General features: G+C 39.9%; 2 protein-coding genes across 5 annotated transcripts in view; one reads left to right on the top strand and one right to left on the bottom strand.

Annotated features, from left to right (window-relative positions):
* The first annotated feature begins 2,644 nt into the window (after nucleotides 1–2,644).
* Nucleotides 2,645–14,402, top strand: paqr3a (progestin and adipoQ receptor family member IIIa). Of its 3 annotated transcripts, none has more exons than XM_061766879.1 (8): nucleotides 2,645–2,835; nucleotides 5,250–5,483; nucleotides 5,999–6,161; nucleotides 6,333–6,488; nucleotides 8,494–8,691; nucleotides 9,441–9,531; nucleotides 10,565–10,760; nucleotides 11,759–14,402. In XM_061766879.1, exons 1-7 carry the CDS (start codon nucleotides 2,774–2,776, stop codon nucleotides 10,717–10,719), a joined length of 1,059 nt encoding a protein of 352 aa, XP_061622863.1. In that variant the 5' UTR covers nucleotides 2,645–2,773; the 3' UTR covers nucleotides 10,720–10,760; nucleotides 11,759–14,402. The 3 variants fall into 3 exon arrangements, with proteins under 3 accessions (XP_061622863.1, XP_061622862.1, XP_061622864.1); XM_061766880.1 differs by adding an exon at nucleotides 4,919–5,024 and having other exon boundaries at nucleotides 2,677–2,835; nucleotides 10,565–14,402; XM_061766878.1 differs by having other exon boundaries at nucleotides 10,565–14,402.
* Nucleotides 14,403–15,700: 1,298 nt separating this feature from the next.
* The window catches only part of bmp2k (BMP2 inducible kinase), a 70,364-nt gene continuing 62,663 nt past the window's right edge, over nucleotides 15,701–23,401 (bottom strand). For both annotated transcript variants that reach the window (XM_061766876.1, XM_061766877.1), the window contains exon 16: nucleotides 15,701–19,625. In XM_061766876.1, the coding sequence (XP_061622860.1) occupies nucleotides 18,322–19,625 (1,304 nt within the window). In that variant the 3' untranslated portion in view covers nucleotides 15,701–18,321. The remainder of the gene's footprint in view (nucleotides 19,626–23,401) is intronic.

Here is a 23,401-nt window from a genome sequence, read left to right as displayed (position 1 = left end):
CTTGGGCATTTGCTACCTGAAAGAATGTGTGACGTCATTGTGAAATGTCTGACATACTGTAAATTTGAATCAAGCTAGTGTTTTGATGTTAGCACAGAGTAGATGTTCCGCCTCAGGGAGACGGAATGTAATGCGACCTTTTCCCGATCATTTCGCCGCGACGTGCTTCCACGCTTCTGCCAGTGCCGCCGTCATAGCGCAATCATCGCACGTGCCATATTTTGTCATCACTTCCTGCTTTTTATGAGAAATATTGGGAGGAGACGTGGCTTCCATTTCATGTTCCATTACACGGCGCCTTAACGCGTAATTACACCCTCCAGTAGCAAAATGGATGACGGGAACGAAAGGTGCAAAGAAGTGGGACAAAGGTGGACTCTGAATAGGGATGAGGTGTCAACGGTTCAGTCTTTAATATCATTTAACAATAATAATATTATACCACAGAGCATTGATGCTAAGCTTAAAACATACGATGCTGAGCTGCCTCAAATGGCCGCTAGAGGTTACCAGAGCAGGAAATTCGAACTTAGAAATTGTCAGTGGGTAAGCCAGCAAATTAGACAGCTAATTAGCCTGATAGCTAGTTAATTATTAAGTTAACTAGTTATTCAGTCAGTCAGTTGGTCAGTCAATCAACCAGTACTTAGACAGCTAGTTAATCACTTAATTATTTATATAGATAGTAGTTAGTTGTTATTTAGTCAGCTAATTACTTACGTATTTAGTCAGATATTTAGTTTGTCTTCTATTCAGCTAATTGTTTTGTCAGTTATTTAGTCAGTAATTGGTTACTTATAGTCAGCTAGTTGATCAGACAATTAGTTCATTAGTCAGCAATTAGTCAATCAGCTAGTAGGCCAGCTAATATGTTATATAATTTGTTACTTAGCTAGTTAATCAGTTAAATAGCTACCTGGTTAGACCAGTAATTATTCTGTTTGTTAGTCCACTAATCTAGTGAGACAGCTAATTAGATAGCTTGCTATATAGTGTGCTAGTTCTTCAGCTATTTGGAAAGTAGTCCGCGTTTGGCTGACAGGTACTTAGTTCATTAGCTGCTAAAATTTGCGGGGACAATTACATACTACTGGCCTAGCCTGTATATTACAGAACACTATTTTCACTTTTTTCTGCAGGTCTGTGTAAATGTGGAGTGGTTGTTTTGACAACTTTGTTTTCTTTCCATGAAAAAAATCTCGCTCTTCCAGGATGACTGTGGTGTGGTGTAAACCAGCGGATGTCTCTGCGAGCTCGTGTGGCGAGAGCGTCTTCACTATGTCAATGCGTGAGTACTGAGAGGTGTATTAAATGTGATAATGAACTACACTCATCCCGCGACCCTTGTGAGGATAAGCGGCTCAGAAAATGGATGGATGGATGCATGGAACTACACTCATCCACGACACGCTGAATGGAGGGCAGGCGTAAACACTGTGCGAATGAGGCCTTCTCTCTTCTCCTGAGGGAAGCTTTTGACCAACGTTCCTTAACATCTCAACGCTCAGACCAACATTCCCACTGATATCCCACAAATTTACACACTTTAGTTCAGTCCAGTCCAGTTAATTCGTTAGTCAGCTAGCTTGACTGATAATGAGTTTCCTAGACAGTCAGATAATAAGTTACCTAGATTCACCGAATTAGTTAGCTACCTAGCTAGGTACTTCATTAGTCAGCTAGTTAAACAGGTATTTTATCAATTAGTTGGACACAGAGTTACTAAGACAGCTATTTAGTCAGTTAGTTAGTCCGTTAAAGGAAAAATAATGAAGCGGAAATTATTTAAATATGATTATACTACAATGATCTATTGTCATGATTACAAATAATGATTATTTCTTTTACTTTCGAAAAGGGTGTGCGTCTCCATCAGTGTTAACTTGTCACAGTAATAATAAAAACTTTTTGTATACATTACACACAGAAATATATCATGATGTCACTTCCTTGCCATTCCAAAGCACTGACTGTCAAATTAGCATGCCCATGAACCAATTGGTGAAACACAGCCATCAGGTGCACAGAAACGTGATTGCTTAATTGTAGACACACCAATCAGGTTTAAGCACTGCATAAAATGCAGCAGGTGAGTTCATCTGTCTTCAACCAAAATGGAAGAAGAGATCATGTATATTTCTGTACTGTATTTAAATTGGTTTTTCTTGGCGGCACGCTGACCAAATTTTCCTTACATTTTTTTGTGAAGGGAAAATTAGTTTTCATTACAGCTATTATTTGTTGGGGTAGGCCGTCTGCCAGCCCCGACAAATAATATCTGGATATATAGGGTTTTATGTTTTAGCTATTGAGAAATACTGCACTCTGACTCTGTCTCTCTGTTTGTCTCTACACATAGTGAAAATTCAACAACCAGGGCTCCCTGAACTGATTTCTTTACATCATTAGCCAAAGGTCTGATACATTTTTAGTTATTGTGTAATAACAAGCGTAATACCAAAAGTGCTTCTTGCTTTTTGCTGTTTTTTTTTTTTTAACTAGTCATTTCATCTGTATTTTATTATTATTCACACAAATACAGGACTCGATGAGGAAGAAAAAAATATATAATTTACGGATCGGATTTACTTTACTGTACTCTCAATTTATCGTTAGTGTATTTTTATTCAGGCACTCTTAGGACGCTCTTGTCTTATGGAGGCAGGGTGGGTCCTTCATTGTTGACGTCAATACTGATTTGGAAGATAAAATTTAAAGTTGATCGTTGCTGGGTACCATTCCAAGTTACGGTTTAACGATTTGATTCTTTCAAATGTTCAGTGTGTTTAGTGAGACCCAAAAATGGAACGAAGTGCACATTCATAAAGTTGAACGGTGAGTTAATCTTCAATTTAGTCGAGAAATTAGCTAGCTTGTTGTTGTAGCCTATTTAAAACCCCTCTCGTCGCCAAACTCAGTTGGAATGTATTAAACATTTACGTACTCTATTTAATCAGTATAGTGTCATTCGAGTTACTTTTGGTGTAATTTGAGTCTTCGGACGTATTTGGCACAGAGTTGTTAACAAAGAAAGCGCTTTTAACAGGGTTTGGTGACAAATATTGTCGTCGCTTGCCGTTTCTACCCGCTTAGTCAGCAGTTGTTCAATAAGAGGTTTTTTTTTAATGGAAGTTATGACTCAGTTAGACCTGATTTTCATTGTTTAGCAGAGGTGGTAAAAGTACTCACACTATGTACTTGAGTACACGCACTTTTGACTATGGTAAATGTGGAAGTACTCAACATAAACTGAGTATGAAATAGTTATTTTCCTTTCGGCTTGTCCCGTTATGGGTCGCCACAGCGTGCCATCCTTTTCTCCTGCATCCTCTTCTGTAACACCAACTGCCCTCATGTCTTCCCTCACTACAGTTATCGACCTTCTCTTTGGTCTTCCTCGAGTTCTCTTTCCCGGCAGTTCCATCATCATCTTCCTTATCCCAATATACTACTCACTCTCTCTCCTCTGGACGTGTCCAAACTGTTGAAGTCTGCTCTCTCTTTAACTTCGTCTCCAAGACATCAAACCTAGGCTGTCCTTTTGATGTGCTCATTTCTAATCCTATCCAACCTGGCCGCTCCGAGAGAGAGCCTCAACATCTTCATCCAGCTCTGCTTCCTGTTGTCTCTTCAGTGCCACTGTCTTTAATCCGCTCATCATGACTGGCCTAACCACTGTTTTATAAACGTTGCCCTTCATCCTAGCAGAGAGTCTTCTGTCACAACACCCCTGACAGGGCTCTACACTAACATTTGCACTTGTAGCACTGGTGCGATCAACTTTTTCAGTTGGTCGCTCCAGCATATGATTTGTGTACGTGAACATACTTCAAGCAATTCTTAAATGAAAGTCCTCTCCCGAGCACCGGTGACCACCACCACACGTTTTTCCCCATTTTGGGGAAAAACGTGATCCATTGTTTTTGTATCCGGTCGCGTTTGTATCCGGTCGCGTTTGAGTTGACAAGATAAAGCCCAGTGATTGTAAAAGACGGGATGCGGTGGTATCGGAATAAAAGTTTTTATTGCAGTAGTGCAATCGTGGAAGACCAAATTTGTCTTGTCGTCTGATCCATGCATTACGTGTTTTCAGTCTCAGACGTGTTGATTGTCCCACACTGCCGACATGTTTTTAAAAAAAAAAAAAAACCTTATTGGCGGTCAGATATTTACAGTACTACGGCAAAAGACACGCGACAAGGCTAAAAATAAACTAGCTTTTGGATTCAAATGTACTGACCACGATGGTGACGCGGAAAAAATGTCTTTTGCGGAGCATTGATCGGATCGGCAAATTATGACAAAGCCGATCAGCATAAAATGCTAATTATTGGCCGGTACAGATGAAGCCGATTAGATCGGTGTAAAGTCTAGATGAAATTTTTAATCGCGCACACTGAAAAAAGGGTCGCATATGAAGCTAACAGCTAACTCACAACTGAGCAGCCAAACGAAATGTCACTTTGTCCTTATATAGTGGGGGAGGGAACTCGCACGAGAAAGTTTACGCCCCAGCCCTGTTTTTTAGCCCCGCCCACAAAATCAGGAAAATTCAAACAGTGAAAAAGATGCTCAAGCTAAATCTCAACAATTTACACTATATTAAGTTTTTGCATATGTTTTCAGCATTTCAAACATATTTAATGTATTGAGAAACAAAACAAGGATATCTTCTTAGAGTCTCTTTAAAATAACCCATCCTCCATTTCTCTTTCCATCTCTACCATGGTAAAATAATTTGAACCCTGCCCCTCAGCTTCAAGCCTTACTGCCTTTCCACCTGGTCTCCTGGACACACAATGCATCTAACATTCTCTTAATCATCATATCAACCAACTCCTGCGCTAATAGTCCCAACATTCAAAGTCCCCAATTTCAGTTCTAGGCTCTTTACTGTCCTCTTCTCTTTCTGCCTCAGAACCCACTTTCCACCTCTCCTTCGTCTTCGACCCACAGCAGCTGAATTTCCACTGCCGCCCTGTAGGTTAACAGCCACATTGTTAACCCGGGCCACGACCGATCCGGTATGTAATTCTTTGGCCGAACGATCATATTTCTTTGGCAAAGTTTTAAGCTGGATGCCCTTCCTGACGCAACCCTCTGCATTTATCTGGGCTTTGGACCAGCTTACTGTTCGCACTGGCATGTGCCCCCTGTACAGCTGAAGTTAAATATATGACATAGCACCTCCTAAAATGTTGATTATTATTCAATAACTGTCATTATGTGACCTGTTTTGTCTCGTACAGTCCCTCCTTAGGTCAGAAGAAAGCATCCCCCACCGCCGTGATGCCTCAGAAGGGCCAGAAGAGTGCCCAGACCACCCACTACATCGAGCTGGGGGGCTACCAGTACTGGCCGGTGCTGGTGCCCCGTGGGATCCGCCTGTACACCTACGAGCAGATCCCGGGGTACCTGCGCGAGAACCCCTACATCACGGACGGATATAGGGCATACCTGCCCTCCAGGCTCTGCATCAAAAGGTGAGGAGCAGTTTTTTCAATTTTGGTTTTAGTTGTTTTGTTTGTTTTTTGTTTATTATTAACATACTTTTATATTTATTACTTAAAAATAAGACTTCTGCAAGAATCTTTACTTTGGAAACCAACTTTTTTTTGTCCATTTTCTGATGTTACGGACCAAAGCAGTGACTGAATCATAATCAATTAATGTTGTGCATTTTCTACACAATTCTCAATTTGAAATAATGTCCTGTTTTTGAATAAAGGCATGGACAAATAAAAATGTTTTATCTGATTCATCAATTAATCAAAAAGAAATCAAAAGAGAAATCCATTATTAAAATAATTAGTTGCAGCCCTAGTAATAAATCAGTGAGTAAGACAGCTAGTTAGTTCTTCAGCAGATTTTACATAGTCAGGAAATTAGACAGCTAATCAGTCATTCAGCCACATAGTTTCTCAGCTATTTAGTTAGTTCTCTTGAGCACTCGGCCGTGGTGGCTTGTTGACGTGTGTGCTTTGCGTCTGTCCGTCAGCCTATTCATCCTGTCCAACGAGACGGTGAATATCTGGACTCACCTGCTGGGCTTCCTGCTCTTCTTTTTCCTGGCTGTGTACCACATGGCGCAGGTTCTGCCCCAGCTGGGAGCATCACGCGAGGACTATGTCATCTACTCAGTCGGCCTTTTCTGCTTCCAGGTACACTGTTCTGCCGCACATTTGTGATTCGTTATTTGTAAATTCACCAATCAGTGGATTTTTTTGGGGAAACTATCCTCTGAAAATCTTAACTCTTTGCTGTTTTGTACTCTATGGAATGCCACAAGATGGCGCTAAAAGTACAAGTTAACCCATCACTTGTGTGTCCAGCTATGTCTGCTTTGCTCCGCGGGCTACCACGTGTTCTGCTGCCACCGCTCGGAGAAGACGAGTCGGCGCTGGATGGCGCTGGACTATGCCGGCGTGTCGGTGGGCATCCTGGGCTGCTATGTGCCTGCCGTCTTCTACGCATTCTACTGCAATAATGTGAGTATGCCACCAGAGGCGGGTGTTTTTTATACGCAACACAAATATTATGTTATTGGAACACAAAATATCCAACACCGAACTCAGGTGAATCAGCATTTCATCCTCATTACAATGAAAAAAAAATGTGGCCTTTCTCCAAAATTGGTATTTTTATTTTCTTCTGAAAAAAAGCCGCTTTTTTTCCCATTTGTCTTTTACACTGAAAACAACAACCCCCGCCCCACACACAAAACTGCAAAATGTGTTTTTTGCTTCTATGTAAACTCAAAATTGTATCTATTAAAGGTCCCGTATTTTTGCTATTTAGACCTCCATAGGGGGAGTCTCTAATATGGACTTAGTATAAAAATGTCAATTTTATATATATATATATATATATAAATATATATATATAAATATATATAAATATAAATATATAAATAATATATATAATATATAAATATAAATATATATATATATATAAACATATATATATATATATATATATAAACATATATATATTTATATATATATATATATATATATATATAAATATATATATATATAAATATATATATATAAATATATTGATTGATTTATGACCACAACCGGCGATAAGTATATAACAATAAACAATAAAAAACACTTTCTTAATACCATCCATCCATTTTCTGAGCCGCTTCTCCTCACGCGGGTCGCGGGCGCGCTGGAGCCTATCCCAGCTATCATCGGGCAGGAGGCGGGGTACACCCTGAACTGGTTGCCAGCATAACAAAAGTATTTTTATACTTAAGGCCATTTGGTAACATGACATGTTGTGGACCCGTTAAGTTTGTCCCTTTCCGAATGCTGTAGAAACCCACCCGACCCCCTTAACCCCCCCATCTTGTGTTGAGATGCGCATTTGTTGGAAAGTATGTTGAAGAGCGATACAAGCAGATATGCTATTGTATTCCGTCTCTTCATTTATAGTTATTACACCAGACGATAAGTATATAACACTCGGTGGTGCATCGTTGATTTTGTTTGAAGGCTTACAATTACCTTAGCATAATTGCCTTCTTACTGTATTTTAGTTCATTTTTCTTTTTATAAGTCTTTTTGTTTTATGTGTCCAGTTTACAATAAACTACAACTGGGAGTGACAAATATACAGCTTGACGTTTTGCCTCTTATTTGGAGAACTAATCTCTGTCAGTCGCTATCAAAGTGCACGGTGCACACAACTTGTAGTCGTGACTTACCATGCCATTGAGCTCACTTTTTGTATATTACTCTTTTATTCAGCTGGGTAAGGTAATTGAGAACACATTTTCATTTGCAATGCCAACCTGGCAGCAGACACCAGGGTAAAACAAATACACGTTTTTGTTTGAAGTTCTGTGTCATACATCTTGTGCTCCTGTGATGCCCAAAGCTGGCAGGCAAGCAACGCAGCAACACATTGTCTAGCATTGTGGAGAGTGAAATGCTCAAACATTTTAGACTACTTTGTCCACACACACACAAAAAATTGACGTGAAAATTGCGTGACACAACGAATCAATGAAATTCGTTGCCACCACTTTATCGATTCGTTGTTGCAGCCCTAATATACAGTATATTGAAAAATTTCCCAGACTTAGTTTTCTTTTTTTTTTATGTTAATGATAAAGTAAACTGTAAATTTGGCCACTTTTTGTTGTTTTATGATACGAAATTTGACCGGGGGTAATTTATTTTATTTTACAATAAAAACCAGATAAATGGCCCCCCTCTTTCTTAATGTTGGGCTATTTTTTGTCAGTTGTTTACAATTAAAACAAGAAAATCTAAAAATGTGTCCATATTTGGTTGTTTTTATGATTTAAAAAAAAAAAAGTTATTGATAAAAACAAAATAACTTGCAACATTTGGCAATTCTTTGTTTTTAAAAAATCACAAAATGTGCCTTTTTTTTTCCAATATATATTTTTTTGTAATTCTGTGATTTATTTATTTTTTATAATGAACACCTCTGAAAGCAAATGTTTTTGTGTGTCAGTACTGGCGTCAGGTCTACCTGGTGACAGTGTTGGCCATGATCCTGGCTGTGTTCCTGGCACACATCCACCCAAACTACCTGAGCAAGCAGTGGCGCCGCCCTCGATCGCTGGCCTTCTGCGCGCTGGCGTCGTGCGGTCTGGTGCCCGTTGTGCACTGGGTCTGCGACGCTGGCGGATTTTCCTCGGAACTCGTGCAAGTAAGGCTGTGCATATTTTTAATATCATTTAGGGATGTTACATTATTTTTTGCAACCAATATATACATACACACATGTATGTGTTTGCATACAAATATATATAAATATATATACATATAAACATATAAATATATACATATATATACACAAATATATATATATAAATATATATATAAATATATACATATATACACAAATATATGTATATAAATATATATATATATAAATACATATATATACACAAATATATATATATAAATATATATATACACACACACATATATATGTATATACACGTGTGTGTGTGTACACAAACATACATATATACACACATTCACACACACACATATATATATATATATATACACACACACACACACATATATATATATATATGTGTGTGTGTGTGTGTGTGTGTGTGGATAAACGGCTTGGAAAATGGATGGATGGATGGACAGTCCATGCAGCTACATGGTTATAGGTCACGTGTGTGACTCCAAACGACACTATTGATTTATGACCACAAGCCTGTGCTTCCCAAAATAATTCACACTTGTTAAACTTCTATTTGAAGTTAAATAATTTGAATGCGTTACAATTGCTAACCTGTCTGACGTTCTATCGTACTGCGGAATAGAATCAAGGCAGACTGTGTCTGTGTGTCTTTCACAGTCGCTTATACACGTACTGATCAGATCGGGACATGCCTAGGCTTATTTTTTTTTAATTTAACGTTGGTCTCTCTGCAGGCATTCATCCCCCGTGTGTTGGTCATGTATTTGATGGCGGCATTGGCGCTGCTCTTCTATGTCTCCAAAGTGCCTGAACGATATTTCCCAGGTCAGCCATGTCAGTATGCAAATGCCAAATCATCCACTAACAATTCACAATGATCAGCAGAGGAAATCAGCTTTCTGTGTCTCTGTGTGAAGAAACACTTGTTATTTTTCTTTCAAATATAAGATTTTTTTAAAGTCTTCTTTTCTAAATTGTATTAGGTTTTGCTGTTTTTATTCAACACAAAAAATTATTTTTGTTTGTGTAATGGGAGAAAAAGAGCTACCCGTAACTAGAAGAAAATGTGATGACACATGCTTTTCATTGGATGGCAACAAATCTCTAAATTTTGTGTTTAAAAAAATATTTTTTTAGTTTTTATGATACAAAGTTAATGCAATAATTTGTAATATATTTAAAGGTTTATAATTATGTTTATTCATTATTATTATTTCAATAGTTTAATTAAATAAATACAATTTCAGATTGCCGCTTTCTAATGAAAAGCATCCAATTTTTGTATTTCTCTCCAAAAAGACATTTTTCATTTTCTATCAATTGAAACCGAAAACTCACAATATTTGGAGCTCCATCACTGTTTAATGAAAAACATGGATCAAATTTGACGATATGTTTCTTTTTGAACAGGAAAAAAAAAATACAATTTCCTCATCTTCCAGGTAGAAAGAAAATTCCTCTTCAATTCAAATGAAGAATTTGAGACTTTTCCTTATAAACAAAATGTTACATTATTATTCCGATAAAAATGTTATGTATTTTTTAAAAACATTTCTCCAAAATGTTTTAAATTTAGTTGACTTTCAGATATTTTTTTCCCCCCACAAATCACAAAATTTGGAGACTTGTATTTTGTTTTCTCTCCTGAATCATATCCAAATTTATTAAAAAATGAAAAAACTTAATTTGTACTTTCGTCACCATCCAAGGACATACATGGACTTCCAAGTTGTATTTTCTCCTTTTAGCGTAAAAAAATAAAATAAAAATCATGATTTAAAAACGAGGAAAGAATGGTGAGATTGGCCAAAATGTTTTTCGGGTAAATGACGTGTTGTTAATGAATGTGTTGTTTTAGGCCAGCTGAACTACGTGGGCTCGAGCCATCAGCTGTGGCACGTGCTGCTGCTGCTCATGTTCTACTGGTGGCACCAGTCGTCCTGTTTCATCATGGCCTACAGACACAGCCGGCCCTGCCCTGCGGACCTCGTTGACACCAACGTGCACTCCTAGCCACCATGAAAGACAACTACACGACACTCTTTGTATACATTGTAAGAATGTACTGCAACACTATCCTACATGGTCCTGACTATGACTGTATTAAACTACAGTAGGTTGACTGACTGACTCAACCATTGAAGACTAGACTATCCTACCCTGTCCTAGACTATTACAGAGCGCGAACCAAGCAGCTTTTTTTTTTTTTTTTTTTTTTTAAACTATGTAGTGTCTATTTCATCACGGTGGCCGGACACAGCGCCACGCTGGCCAGTAGAGTCGGACATTTGATTGATGATCCTGAACATTAAATTGGGGAAACTATGCAAAACTATAAGAATTTGAGAAGGGAGCCAATACATTTTACAGCACTGTATGACTAGACTATCTTACCTTGTACTAGAGTAGACTATTGCTGTACTAAACTATGTTATGAGACTGGAATAGACTACATTACAATAGACGACGACAACTGTCCCATACTTGACTATCCTAGACTACTACTACTATCCAATGAAAACCCATTTGTTCTCCCTGGTTTTCTCTTCTTTCTGGATGAGAGTTTGTAGTGTTATTTTATTGGGTTTTTGTAAACAGTGTTATATTTTATATCCTCTGATGTACAGCACTTTAGTCAACTCTGTTGTTTTTAAATGGGCTTTATAAATAAATGGGCTTTATAAATAAATTGGATTGTGCTAGACTAGACCATTACTGTACTAGACTGCTAAAGTACCATAGACTAGACCACAATACACTCAACTAAATTCAATAAGACTATCCCATCCGTGTCTAAACTAGACTATTCTGTCTACACTGTCCTAGACTAATACCATACTGGACTATGCTAGACTGGTCTAGGACTATTCTAGACTGGAATAGTCTACGCTACAATGGACTCAACCATACCACATACAACTAGACTATCCCATCCTTGCGTAAACTTGACGAGCATACCCTGTTCTAGATTAGACCATTACAATGCTAGACTAGTCTATGACTCCATGTCATTTCTTAACAGAAGCTGTAATGCTTGTTTGTTTTTTCCCAGCATGCACTGCCGCTGCCGAGCCCATGGGTTCAGGACAAGAGACAATGGCCGTCATGTTAGCATTTCACATGCTAGCCAATCTTTACATAGTGCTCAATAACCTTACATGGTCAATGAGGACATCAACTCGGAAAGACCAAAAAATTGGTTGCTACTGAACCTGCGTGACTGATAAGGATGCTAATTCCAAACATTTCTTTGCTATCAACTGAACAAAAGAACTGAGCGACTTAACGAAGGAGCCTGGCGCTAACACTGTAGTAAACGGGAACAAACAAAGATTGTTAGCATGTCGTTATTATCGTTGTTTTTGTAACTATGGAAACTCGGTGGAGGTTTTATAAAGGTGCTCCTTTATGTGAGAAAATCTGAGAAACACTGTTCTTAAAGGGCCTTGTCTACTCTCTCCTAGACTAAATGAGAGAGGAATATACAAGTCTTAACTATCCCCCGTTAGTCTAAAACTGACTATTCTAACTGATCCTAGACTAGATGACAACTATTTTAGGACAGAGTATTACTCAACTCCAATATGAATCAGATCACAATAGACTCAATCATAGATAAGACTATCCCCATCCTTGTCTAAACCAGACTATCCTACCCTGTGCTATACCATGCTAGGCTTGACAATATTTGACTCAAGTACAGTGCCCTCCAAAAGTATTGGAACGGCAAGGTCAATCCCTTTGTTTTTGTTGAATACTGAAGACATTTGGGTTTCAGCTCAAAAGATGAATGAGTTCAGAATTTCAGCTTTTATTTCACGGTACTTACATCTAGATGTGTTAAACTCAGGACAGAGCACCTTTTGTTTTAAGCCACCCACTTTTCAAGTGAGCAAAAATATTGGAACAGACATTAATTAACGAAGTGAATAACATTTAATATTTGGTAGCGTAACCCTTACGTGCAATAACTGCATCAAGCCTGTGACCCATTGACTTCAACAAACTGTTGCATTCTTCATTTGAAATGCTTTTCCAGGCCTTTACTGCAGCCTCTTTCAGTTCTTGTTTGTTTCTGGGAGTTTCTCCTTTCAGTCTCCTCTTCAGGAAGTAAAATGCATGCTCTATTGGGTTAAGGTCGGGTGATTGACTTGGCCAGTCTAAGACCTTCCAGTTTTCCCCCCCGATGAAGTCCTTTGTTGTGTTGGCAGTGTTTTGGGTCATTGTCTTGTTGCATGAACCAGCTTCTCCTGATTAGTTTGGATGCATTTGTCAGTAAATTACCAGACAAAATGGTTTTGTAGACTTCAGAATTCATTCTGCTGTTACCATCATGAATTACATCATTAGTAAAGACTAGTGAGCCCATTACAGAAGCAGCCATGCAAGCCCAAGCCATGACATCACCTTCACAGATGAGCTTGTGTGTTTTGGATCATAAGCAGATCCTTTCTTTCTCTTTCCATCGCTTTGGTAGAGGTTAACCTTGTCTCATCAGGCCATAAAACCTTGTTCCAAAACCTTAGTGGCTCATCTCTGTACTACTTTGCAAAATTCAATCTGGCCTTCCGATTCTTTTTGCTGATGAGTGGTTTGCATCTTGCGGTATGGCCTGTATAGTTCTTCTCTCAGTCTTGTGTGATACCTTCACCCCTGCCCTGTGGAGGTTGGCAGTGGTGTCTCTCGCCATGTTTCTGTCATCAACTGCTGTTGATACCCTTGGTCGACCTATTCGATGTCTGATGCTCATTATACCAGTAGTTTGGCTTTTTCAGGACATTCCAAATTGTTGTATTGGCTATGTACAATGTTTGTGCAATAGCTCTGATTGATTTGACCTATACTCTCAGATTCCCATAGACAGCTCTATGGTCTTTGTGTTTGCTTAACTCATTCAGTCCCAGCCTTCCCAGTTAACATTGATATTTGACTTCTAAAGGCACCAATGGCAGTGAATCTGTTAAGAGCAAATGCAGTTTCCACAGGTGAAACCCAAAACCAAAAACAAGAACTATCTAATGTTTAAGCAATCAATTTGATTGAATCCTGAGCAGCTGGAAACACCCATTAGTCACGTTCCAATACTTTTGCTCACTTGAAAAATGGGTGGTTTCAAACAAATTTTGCTCAGTCCTGAGTTGTTTAACACATCTAGATGGAAATAAAAGCTAGAATTCTGAACTTTTGTCTTACATTCATCTTTTGATCTGAAACCCAAATGTCTTCAGTATACAACAAAAACAAAGGAATTGACCTTGCCGTTCCAATACTTTTGGACGGGACTGTATGTATGGCAACAGTATCCCATCCTTCTGTTAATTTGACTAGACAAGGCAGAGTAGATCATTACTCAGTGGTGGGACCAAGTCATTGCTTTGCAAGTCCCAAGTCGACGACTTGGGACATGACGATAAAGTCTTGAGTGACTTAGTCCCACCTCTACCATTACTAGATGAGACTGGGCAAGTCTACGTATTCAGAATAGACTAGACCACAGGTGTCAAACTGGTGGCCCGTGGGGCCAGATCCGGGCTGCAACATAATTTTATGTGGCCCGCGAAAGCAAATCATGTGTGTCGACTTCATGTTTCTTGTGAAAATACCAAAATCGGTGTCTTTACTTGTATAATGTTGAGATATTGCAAGTATTTTATGTTACCAATCACCTTTTTTAAATAAATGTAATAATTGTTGAACATTTTTTATTGGCTTCTGATTTTAAAACTAGTTATCCATCATTTTGTTGTGTATGTCATTATATGAGACAATATTTTATATGGGTTCACAGTGATAATGGCCCTCCGAGGGAAGCAATAACTACAATGTGGCCCGCGACAAAAATTAGTTTGAGACCCCTGGACTAGACTATAATAGATGCAACAGACTATCCAGTCCTGTCATAACTTGACTATCCTACCCTGTCCTAGTCTATTATACTGGACTACAATGGACATAACCATTCACAACTATTCTACACTGGCTGTTTGTGCTACAGTAGAGTGGAATAGCCATATCGCATCCTAGACTGTGACGGACTAGACCAGGTGTGTCAAAATCATTTCTGTCACAGGCCACATTGTAGTTTTGGGTTCCCTCAGGAAGGGCTGTTATGACAGTATAACTATATAAATGTTTAATCGCCTCATATTGTATAAACAAATTAATGGATAACTACTTTTGAAAGCAGAAGTCAAGGATTATAGTTTGTTCAACTAACTGTAAAAATTGGTTTGGTAACAAAAAAACAAAAGAGAGTGCGAGTATTATTTATTAAATATGAAAATTCAAAATTTTGTTACAATTTTTAGAAAGACTCATGGAAATGGATACATGATTTGAATGGATACATTATTTGCTTTCACAAGCCACATAAAATGATGTGGCAGGCCAGATGTGGACCCCTGGCATTGAGTTTGACGCCTGTGGACCAGACTATTCTATAAAGGACTGGAATAGATGAGATGTAACCATATACGACTTGACTATCCCATAATACCACATCATAGACTGGACTATGACGGTATTAGACTATGCTAGACAGGACTGTAAAATAATCGCTGTTATTTGTCTCTAGTTCTTCTAGGGCCACGTGCAATGTTCCTGCTTTGTGTAATTATAGTAACCATTTAGCATTAGTATGTGCTACATTGTTTTTGTAAGAGCAAGAACGTTAAAAGAAATTATACAAATTTCATGTAGATTAACTTTTTTGTATTAAATTATTCTTGGGAACTCCAAATAAAAGAATAAAAAAAGTTGTGTTGTGATGTTTGTGCAAATAAAAATCTCAGTTCATTTCTCAAATAATATATTTCAACTCACGCATTTTCCAAACAATCGAAAAAAAATATATACTTCAGCCTAAAAAACATCAGTGTATCTTCCAATCAAAAGAGAGCACTTGTGAAAATAAATGGTTACAGAAAATGTCAAAATTAAAAAAAAAATTAAACTCATGACCAACGTGGGGAGGAACAAAAAAAAAATAAAATAATCCCATCTGGTCCACATTGGTGACATGCATAGAAAAAGAAGGGAAAAAACTCAAGAATTAATAATAATAAAAAAAAAAAAAAAGAAGAAACATAAGTGGTTAAAAAGGTTTCCAGAGGTACTGTGCAGCTAATGCGCTCCCGTATAGTAAATCGAGTAAGGCTTTGCGGTGTGAACTACAGTGGTACCTTGAATTACGAGTTTAATTGGTTTTAATTGGTCAATGAACGGTGGCTCTCCTTGCAGAGATGCGAGGGGATTACAGTACCTTAATTGATAATTTTTTTTACCAAGTTTATCCAAGCGCTGGCGTGTCTGAAGCTTGCTTGTAACTCAAATTTTGGCTCGCAACAACACAAAAGAAAAATGACAAAGTGACGCCATAACTAGAAAAATAAAGTTGGGGCACTCCTAAGTCAAGGTCCTACTGTTATAAAAAAAGATGTGAGTGTAACGGTCGCACATTAGAAATCAGAGTTTGGAGAAGGTTGCTTCTGCAGGATGAAAACAGCTAAAACAACATGCAGACTCCAGAATTCTTCCACAGAATTTAAGAGGTGCTGGTAGTGTCTGCTGATTCTGCCCCCCTACCCAGAAAAAAAAGGGGGCTCAGGAAGACTTACACAAGAATGAGTCACTTCTTGTTTGGAACCGGTTCGGAAGATGTCTGCTGCAATGCTGGTCCAAAATTCCCTGTGTCTGGCCGCCGGCATTATCTCTTGTGCCAGTTCTGTGACCCCCCCCCCCCCCCCACCCCCCAAAATCTGTTCATGGTTTTACTTCTCCCCTGTGAAGAACTGTCTAGGACTTCCCACTGGTGACAATGGGAATAACCCCAAAATCCATCCTTGGTTTTCGTTACCTGTGACGAGCCACCCAGGACGCGCCCACTGGTGACTTTCAGGGAGATCCAAAATCTCACCAGGGTGTCTGGAAAGTGGTCTTGCTGTTGAGGTCCGCTGTAGATGACAAACTCGGAAACCAATCTCTTGGCTTTACATTTTTCTGTCAAGACCCACTTGTGGGGCCCAGGATTTCCCACAGGCGGTGCACAGGACTTCTCCCTAGTGGTCTCCAGGCCTACCTTGTTTTCAGAGACGCCTGGACACCTTCACCCAAATGGGACCAAAAGAATCTTGCTACATAAAAAACAGAAGGGCCGCTTAGGGCAGTACTAGTGGAACAGTCAAACATTACAAATCACAGTTGGAGGCTTGCTAATGTTTCTCGAGTATACCAAAAGGCACTGGCCCCAAAAAACATCAGTCAGTGGTTTTAAAGGGCCTCCCATAACTTGGAATTGATGCTCGTGGTCGGGTGCTGCTTGCTAAATAAAACAGGTTTCGAGTGGAACAGTCGCACATTAGAAATCACAGTTGGAGGGTTACTAAGATTTCTCAAGTGTAGGGAAGAACACCGCCCCAAGAACATCCCACTGGTGCTGCCTGTCTGGGTAGGCACCATGCATGCCTCTCCTCAAATGGGTCCAAAACAATCTTGTTTCTGAGGAATGTGGGCTTGCCTGTCTTATGGCCTCATGTCTAAGTGTTACTTTCTAAATAAAAACAGACTGGTTGCTCAGACCAGCACTCGTGGAACAGTTGCACATTACAAATCACAGTTTTCGGTTTGTTAAAGTTTCGCAAACGCAACTCAGGATTTCTCACTGGCGGTGTGCCCAAGTCGACCATACCTTCAGCGACCTCTACCTAAAGCGTCCCAAAAAATATTGACGGTTGCTGCGGGGTTGGCAACGGAACAGTCGGACAGAGTTCGCCGGGTTGCTAATGCTTCTCAAGGGTAACGAAGAGCACTGCCCCAAAAAACTAATTCAGTGGTTTTAGAAAGCCGCCCAGGACTTCCAGCATCCTCCAGTCAATGTGTCGCAGTGCTACTTGTTAAATAAAACATGCTGTACAAGTGGAACTGTCATGCAATAGAAATCAGTTTGCCGGCTTATGTTTCTCAACCGTAACAAAGGGAACCACCCCAATAACATCTGTACTATTAATTTCCCCATTAAAATTAGCCCGGGACTTGGGCCTGCTAGAATATTTCACTCAGAACATATGTGAGTGGTCACAGTCTGTCAGGTTGCTAAGGTTTCTCGAGCATAATGCAGGGCACTGGCCCTGAAAAAACATAAGTCAGTGGTTTTAGTGAGTTGACTTGGACTTGCTGGTCTTGTTGAGTCGTGTTGCGGTCCTGCTCGCTAAATGGAAAAAATAAAAAATAAACGGGTCGTGTGTTCGTACGTTAGAAATCACAGTTTGTCAGGTTGCTAAAGTTTGAGCGTAACGAAGGAGCCACCCCAAAAGTGTCACGTCTGTGGTTTTACTTTCCTCGTTAAGGGTCTAGCATCCTCCGAGCGGAGTTTCGTGATGCTGGTTTCTAAATAAAAACACAGGTCTTGAGTGGTCGCACTTTAGAAATCAGTTGGTCGTGTTGCTAATGTTTCTCGGCCGTAACGATGCAGCATAAAACAGCTAAGCGGACTCCAACGTGCTTCCGTAGGATTTACGTGGTCATAAAAAGTCAGGCAGTGTCTGTTCCACGACTAAACAAGAATCTCAGGGCCTATGTAACAGCGACCAGTCATAATGGAAGACATACGAGAGCGAGTCATTGCTTGGATGGAAACGGCGCGGCACCAAATGGGTCCAGTTCCACTGGCTGTTGCTGAGGTCCGCCAGGGACCACCACTTCCGTAAAAGGCACCGCCCCAAAGTCGTCCGTAGTGTTACAATCCCCATGAAGAGCCACTGCCCAGGAGGTACCCAGGTCACTCTTGCTTTCAGGGAGGCCCCCCGGGTAGCTGCCTCCGTTTCGTCCTCCGTCCTGAGGGTGGAAGGGTTTGGCTCCGAAGGGGTCCAGAATCTCATCCTTTTGGAGTTGGGCACTGTTGTCCTTATCTTCTGCGATGGTGACATCAAGACTGATGTTCTCTTTAGAGTCACTTAGGAACTCATTGCTGCTCTGAGAGTCCCGCCGGCTCACTTTCTTGTGTCTCCGGACTCGATCCGGGGTGCGGAAAGCAGGTTTGGCGGGTTTTACAGTTTTCCGTCCGGCCGTGGGGGTGCCGTGGTGCCGCTTGCCGCCGCCCGTCCCGGTGCCTTCCTGCTTGGTTTTCCTCTGGCGCGATGACAACTTCTGGAGGCTGCGCTGTTTCAACCTCTGTTGCCGTGGTGAGTCCTCGGCAAAGGGAAAGAAGATGTCCTCGGCGCTCTTGGACGTGGTCGGAAATGGGACGCCCGGCTGGAATGGGCCGAAGCCGAAGACGTCCACACCATCGGGGGAAACGGGTGGCGTCTGGCCGCTGGCGTTCTTGGAGAGATTCCGGCTGAACGGCGCTTTGGTGAAAACATCGAAATCGTCGGCGGGTGACTGTTCAAGGCTCACTTGTCGGAAAGGTGCTTTGGCAAAGATATCTCCAACAGGGGACTCTCTGTCAAGGAAGGGAACGGCACCAAAGATGTCCACTGAGGCGAGGGACTCGTGAGGGTCCACCAGACCTGGAGAGGACTGGCTTTGACGCCCCCGCCTGGTCGTACCTTCCTTCTTGGCAATATTCTTCACCTTGTTGTCAGAGTCAGAACTACACTTGTCTTCGTCCTCGCCATCTTCTTCAGACTCCATCAAGAGCGGTCGCTGGCCCAGATTCTCCGGCTCGGTGTCGTCACCATGTTCACTGATTGGGCCTTCGTCTTCCTCAGGCTCCTCTGGTTCTTCCTCTTCCTCCTCGCTGCTTTTAGACGAAGGCGGGTCGGACTCAAATTCGCTGTCCGAGTCGTCGCCTGGCTGGCCGTTGCTCCTCCTGATGGACTTGTGCTCTTTGGGTACTGTAAGTGGTGACCGATCATCTCGGGAGGAAGGAATAGGAACGATGACTTCAGGTGTCGTCGGATCACTCCCCGCCAGGTCGGAACCTGCCAAAATGACACAAAAGTGCATGTCGGAAAAGATTAATCTCTTTTTTGAGCAAAGTGCAACATCTCCAAGAACGAATGGAGGGTAATTAGCAAGTAGATCTTCTCCAAGAGCCAATTCTTTTCGTAACTCGCTAAAAACTGAGGAATTGACAAACTACATTTAGTCAGGGTAAACAGTCCATGTTTTGGGATTTTTCGGTATGGAACAGAGATGAATACAAATACAGTGCAACTCAAACCTGTGGCTAGTAGATCTGCTTTTAACGGCTGCAAGTTGTTGGAAACGGCAGGGGAAACTAGGGCGGTGCAAACCTGTCTGCATTGTTCGTTCCATAAAAGACAAAACTATTGAATTTCCTAAAAAGGCGATAAACCAAAGATGTTGTACTTTTCTAAAAAGAAGAAACTATTGCTGTTGCACTTTCTGGAAAAATAGGCTATTTATGTTGCACTTTACTAAAAAGAAGACAAGCAAATGTCTCTAAAAATTAACACTACAGTGACATTTGAAACAAAACTTTACATTTTTTTTTTTCCCCAAATGTCTTGGTAAAGAAGCTACAGAGAAGAAATCTTACCTCCACCAGGTCCAAAAGTTCAAATGGTATCATTTTGATCACCGATTGTTTGAAACTACACCACCGATTTGCACAAACCTATGAAGGGTGTTGGATATGAGAATTTGTCGCCCTTACAAGTGAAGAATTGTTCGACCTTGGCAGGGGTCAGCGGGATTTTTCTTATTTTTATCATTTTGACCACCGCTTGTTTGTTTGTTAGCAGGATTACATTTAAAAAAACAAACAAAGAAAAAAATGACATGACCGATTCCCACCAAACTTTGTAAAGTGGTGCATACAAGAATGTACCATATAGTTTCACTCTTATGGACCACTTTCATCAGGGTCAAGTGTTGCAAAAATCGAGCACATGCAGCAACTGGCGATAGTACGGCCTTGAACTTCTTGACTATTCAAACACACGTGTTTGGGATCATTCGGCCTTGGTGGAGGCCTTTTTATTTCTATGATGATCACCGCCTGTTCCTTCGTTAGAAGGATTATGCCAAAACTACAAGACTGATTTTCCACAATACTTTAGATGGTTGTCGGACATGTTAAGTTTGGTTCAGTCCTGGCGGAGTTCTGCATTTTTTATGTTGTTTTGATAGCCACTTGTTCATTTTACACAAAAACTATATGACAATTTCCAAAGCTTTTTAGACAAGTGGCACATGCACAAGAAAGTATTTGTCAGCCTTGGCGAAGGACAGCGTTATTTTGTATTTGAACGTTCCTCAGGCAATAAGCAATAGCAATAGCTTTTTCATTTGTTCATTAGCGGGATGATGCAAAAACTACAAGAAAAAATTTCAACAAAACTTTGCAGATGGGCGGTGGACATGTTTAGGATTGTTCAGCCTTGGCGGATATTAGCGTTTTTTCATTTTTTAAACGTCAGTCAAGTGAAAAGTACAAGAGGTTTTGCTTTGATTGCTGCTTTTTAAAGTTCATTAGCAGGTTTAGCAAAAAAGTACATGACCGATTTCGCAACCAAACGTCATACGGATGTGCTGGGGATCTTTTGGTCTTGGCGTAAGTTTTTTTTTGTTTTTGTCTCTGACTTTTTACCGCAGTGACCGGACAACAGCCAAGCTAGCGCATCAGGAACATCTTGCTTGTTTGGGTGTGTAGTGGTGGAACATTCAAAAAAAGGAAATCCTTTTGTGTGTCCTTCATTTTTTTCCAATGTGTTTTTATTTCTCAGTAACATTCTATAAGAAATACAGCCACACTCACAGTATAATACAAGGGCTTTATACACACACAAAAAATACAATTGTTTTTAATTCCACAGACCACGTACCAGCTCCAGTATGTTTTCAAAAACATTTAGCTTTTCTTTTTTTTTGCGCTTCTAGAAAAGGGCAAAAGCAAAAAAACCCTGAGACAAAAAAAAAAAAAAAAATACAAGACACACAAATGTAAACAGCGTGGATTAATCTAACATGTTGTTTTCATGGCTCGTTCTTCTAGAATCTTCCACCAGTACACCTGAACAAGATGTTTCTGAGCGTGGCTGTCGTACGCATGCAAGGAGAAGCAAATGATAGCAAAAAAAGAAAAAAAAACTAAAAAGCAGGCAGCTGGATAAGTAAACAATGGGACTTACCTTTGGGGATAAAACGTACGAAAAAAAGGTGATTAGCGATGGTGGCGAGCACTGCGCTAGCGAGGCGGAATAGCACAGCGCTAACACTCATACAGCCCTTTTGGATTGTATAGCCAACACTTGAAAACAACAACAAAAATTAAATTTACCATTCATGTGCCATCAGCCAGTTGGGACTTACGTATAAAATGTACCGAAAAAACAGGTTTCTTCAACTAAATGTAATGAGTACGCGATTCGCCAATTGCACGGTTGGTCCACTGAATAAAACGTAGCATAAAAGGCACTTTATAGCAAGGGAAAAAAATAAAGAAATGCACTAAAAAAAAGAGGTGATAATGGTCACTTAGCAACATAGCATTTTGCACCCCCCTTTTTGTATTAAACTGGTTAATTAAAATACATTAAGATATTTTTTAGAAGTTGACAAAAGAGTTTGAGACTAAGAAATTCTTACTATACATCAATGTAGCCAGCCACATGAGCTATCTTATGCCGCAAAGTACAGTAGCTCCAGCTATTTACATTAGCATGCAATACATCGTGACAAACGGAATGTTAGTTACCAACTACAAGTGGGCATCATCCATTCATCGATTGTTTAAGAATTGTGTGAATTTGTTGAATAACCGCATCTGAAAATAATGAGATCACTACCCGACTTCACATATAAATAATAAAATGAATATAAATAGTACAGTGGAACCTCGCTTTAATGGACGAATAGGGGCAGGGGGTCGTCCGTTACAGCAGATTGTCAGTTATATTGAAGCACTTTTTTTGTGGCCATATGCACCCATATTACTGTACAGTACAAAATGGTTTTCTTTTTTCATGGTCGAAAACGCCCAGTACAAGGTTACTGTAAATAAATATAAAAAAGCTTTAAAATGCCAAATTTAAGAAAGTGGGATAGGAGAATCTTACTAAATGTTCTGAACTCCTTTTTAAATACAGCTAAACCGTATGCTCAAACCCTATGCTTTCGAATCAAGACAATCTATTACCACGTAATCGACAGAATTCTTACTTTATGATCAAATTATCGATTTCCACCAATCAGATAGAGTCAGACCCCAACAGGAACAGATTTCTGAACCCCTAAGCAGAGTCTTCTAAATTACCCCAGAAATATATTAGACGAAAGTTAAATACAGCATTAGCCTTGGTATAATAAGAATATAGAAAGAACTGGCGTATTGATGGCACACAAAAACAAGCACTAAAATATAAACAAAATGATCAATTTTGTCAATCAAGGCTGTATTTAAAAAAATTTAAATAAAAATCCAAATTTTTCTTCATTCTATATTACATGATAAAATATTGCCACACTGATGTTCAAGTGCTAACAGGGTTTTACTGCATCGCAGAATGGGCACAAAAATTATTGTAATGATTACAAATTGTCGTTAAAAAAAAACAACTAAAATGTTGACATTCACATTGAAAGCAGTAAGAGGCACACAAGCTATTATTGCTGCCGCCAACCGAGAAATATTCACATTGTGGCCAGCGTGGAGGGAAGAGCGGAGGACGTTAGAGTCAACCTTTCAAGTAAAGTCTTTACCGAAGTATTTTACTAAGTTCGGAAGCTAGCT

Source organism: Phyllopteryx taeniolatus, chromosome 3 (assembly GCF_024500385.1).
Source record: "Phyllopteryx taeniolatus isolate TA_2022b chromosome 3, UOR_Ptae_1.2, whole genome shotgun sequence".
NCBI classification, from domain to species: domain Eukaryota; kingdom Metazoa; phylum Chordata; class Actinopteri; order Syngnathiformes; family Syngnathidae; genus Phyllopteryx; species Phyllopteryx taeniolatus.
This window is presented reverse-complemented; position numbering and strand designations above follow the sequence as displayed.

What these genes read in the sequence shown, in the direction of transcription:
- paqr3a (XM_061766879.1), top strand. Translation starts at nt 2,774, where the DNA reads ATGTTCAGTGTGTTTAGTGAGACCCAAAAATGGAACGAAGTGCACATT. An exon ending in CACATTCATAAAGTTGAACG is followed by an intron (nt 2,836 to 5,249) that starts GTGAGTTAATCT and finishes TGTCTCGTACAG; the next exon opens with TCCCTCCTTAGGTCAGAAGA. An exon ending in ACGCATTCTACTGCAATAAT is followed by an intron (nt 6,489 to 8,493) that starts GTGAGTATGCCA and finishes TTTGTGTGTCAG; the next exon opens with TACTGGCGTCAGGTCTACCT.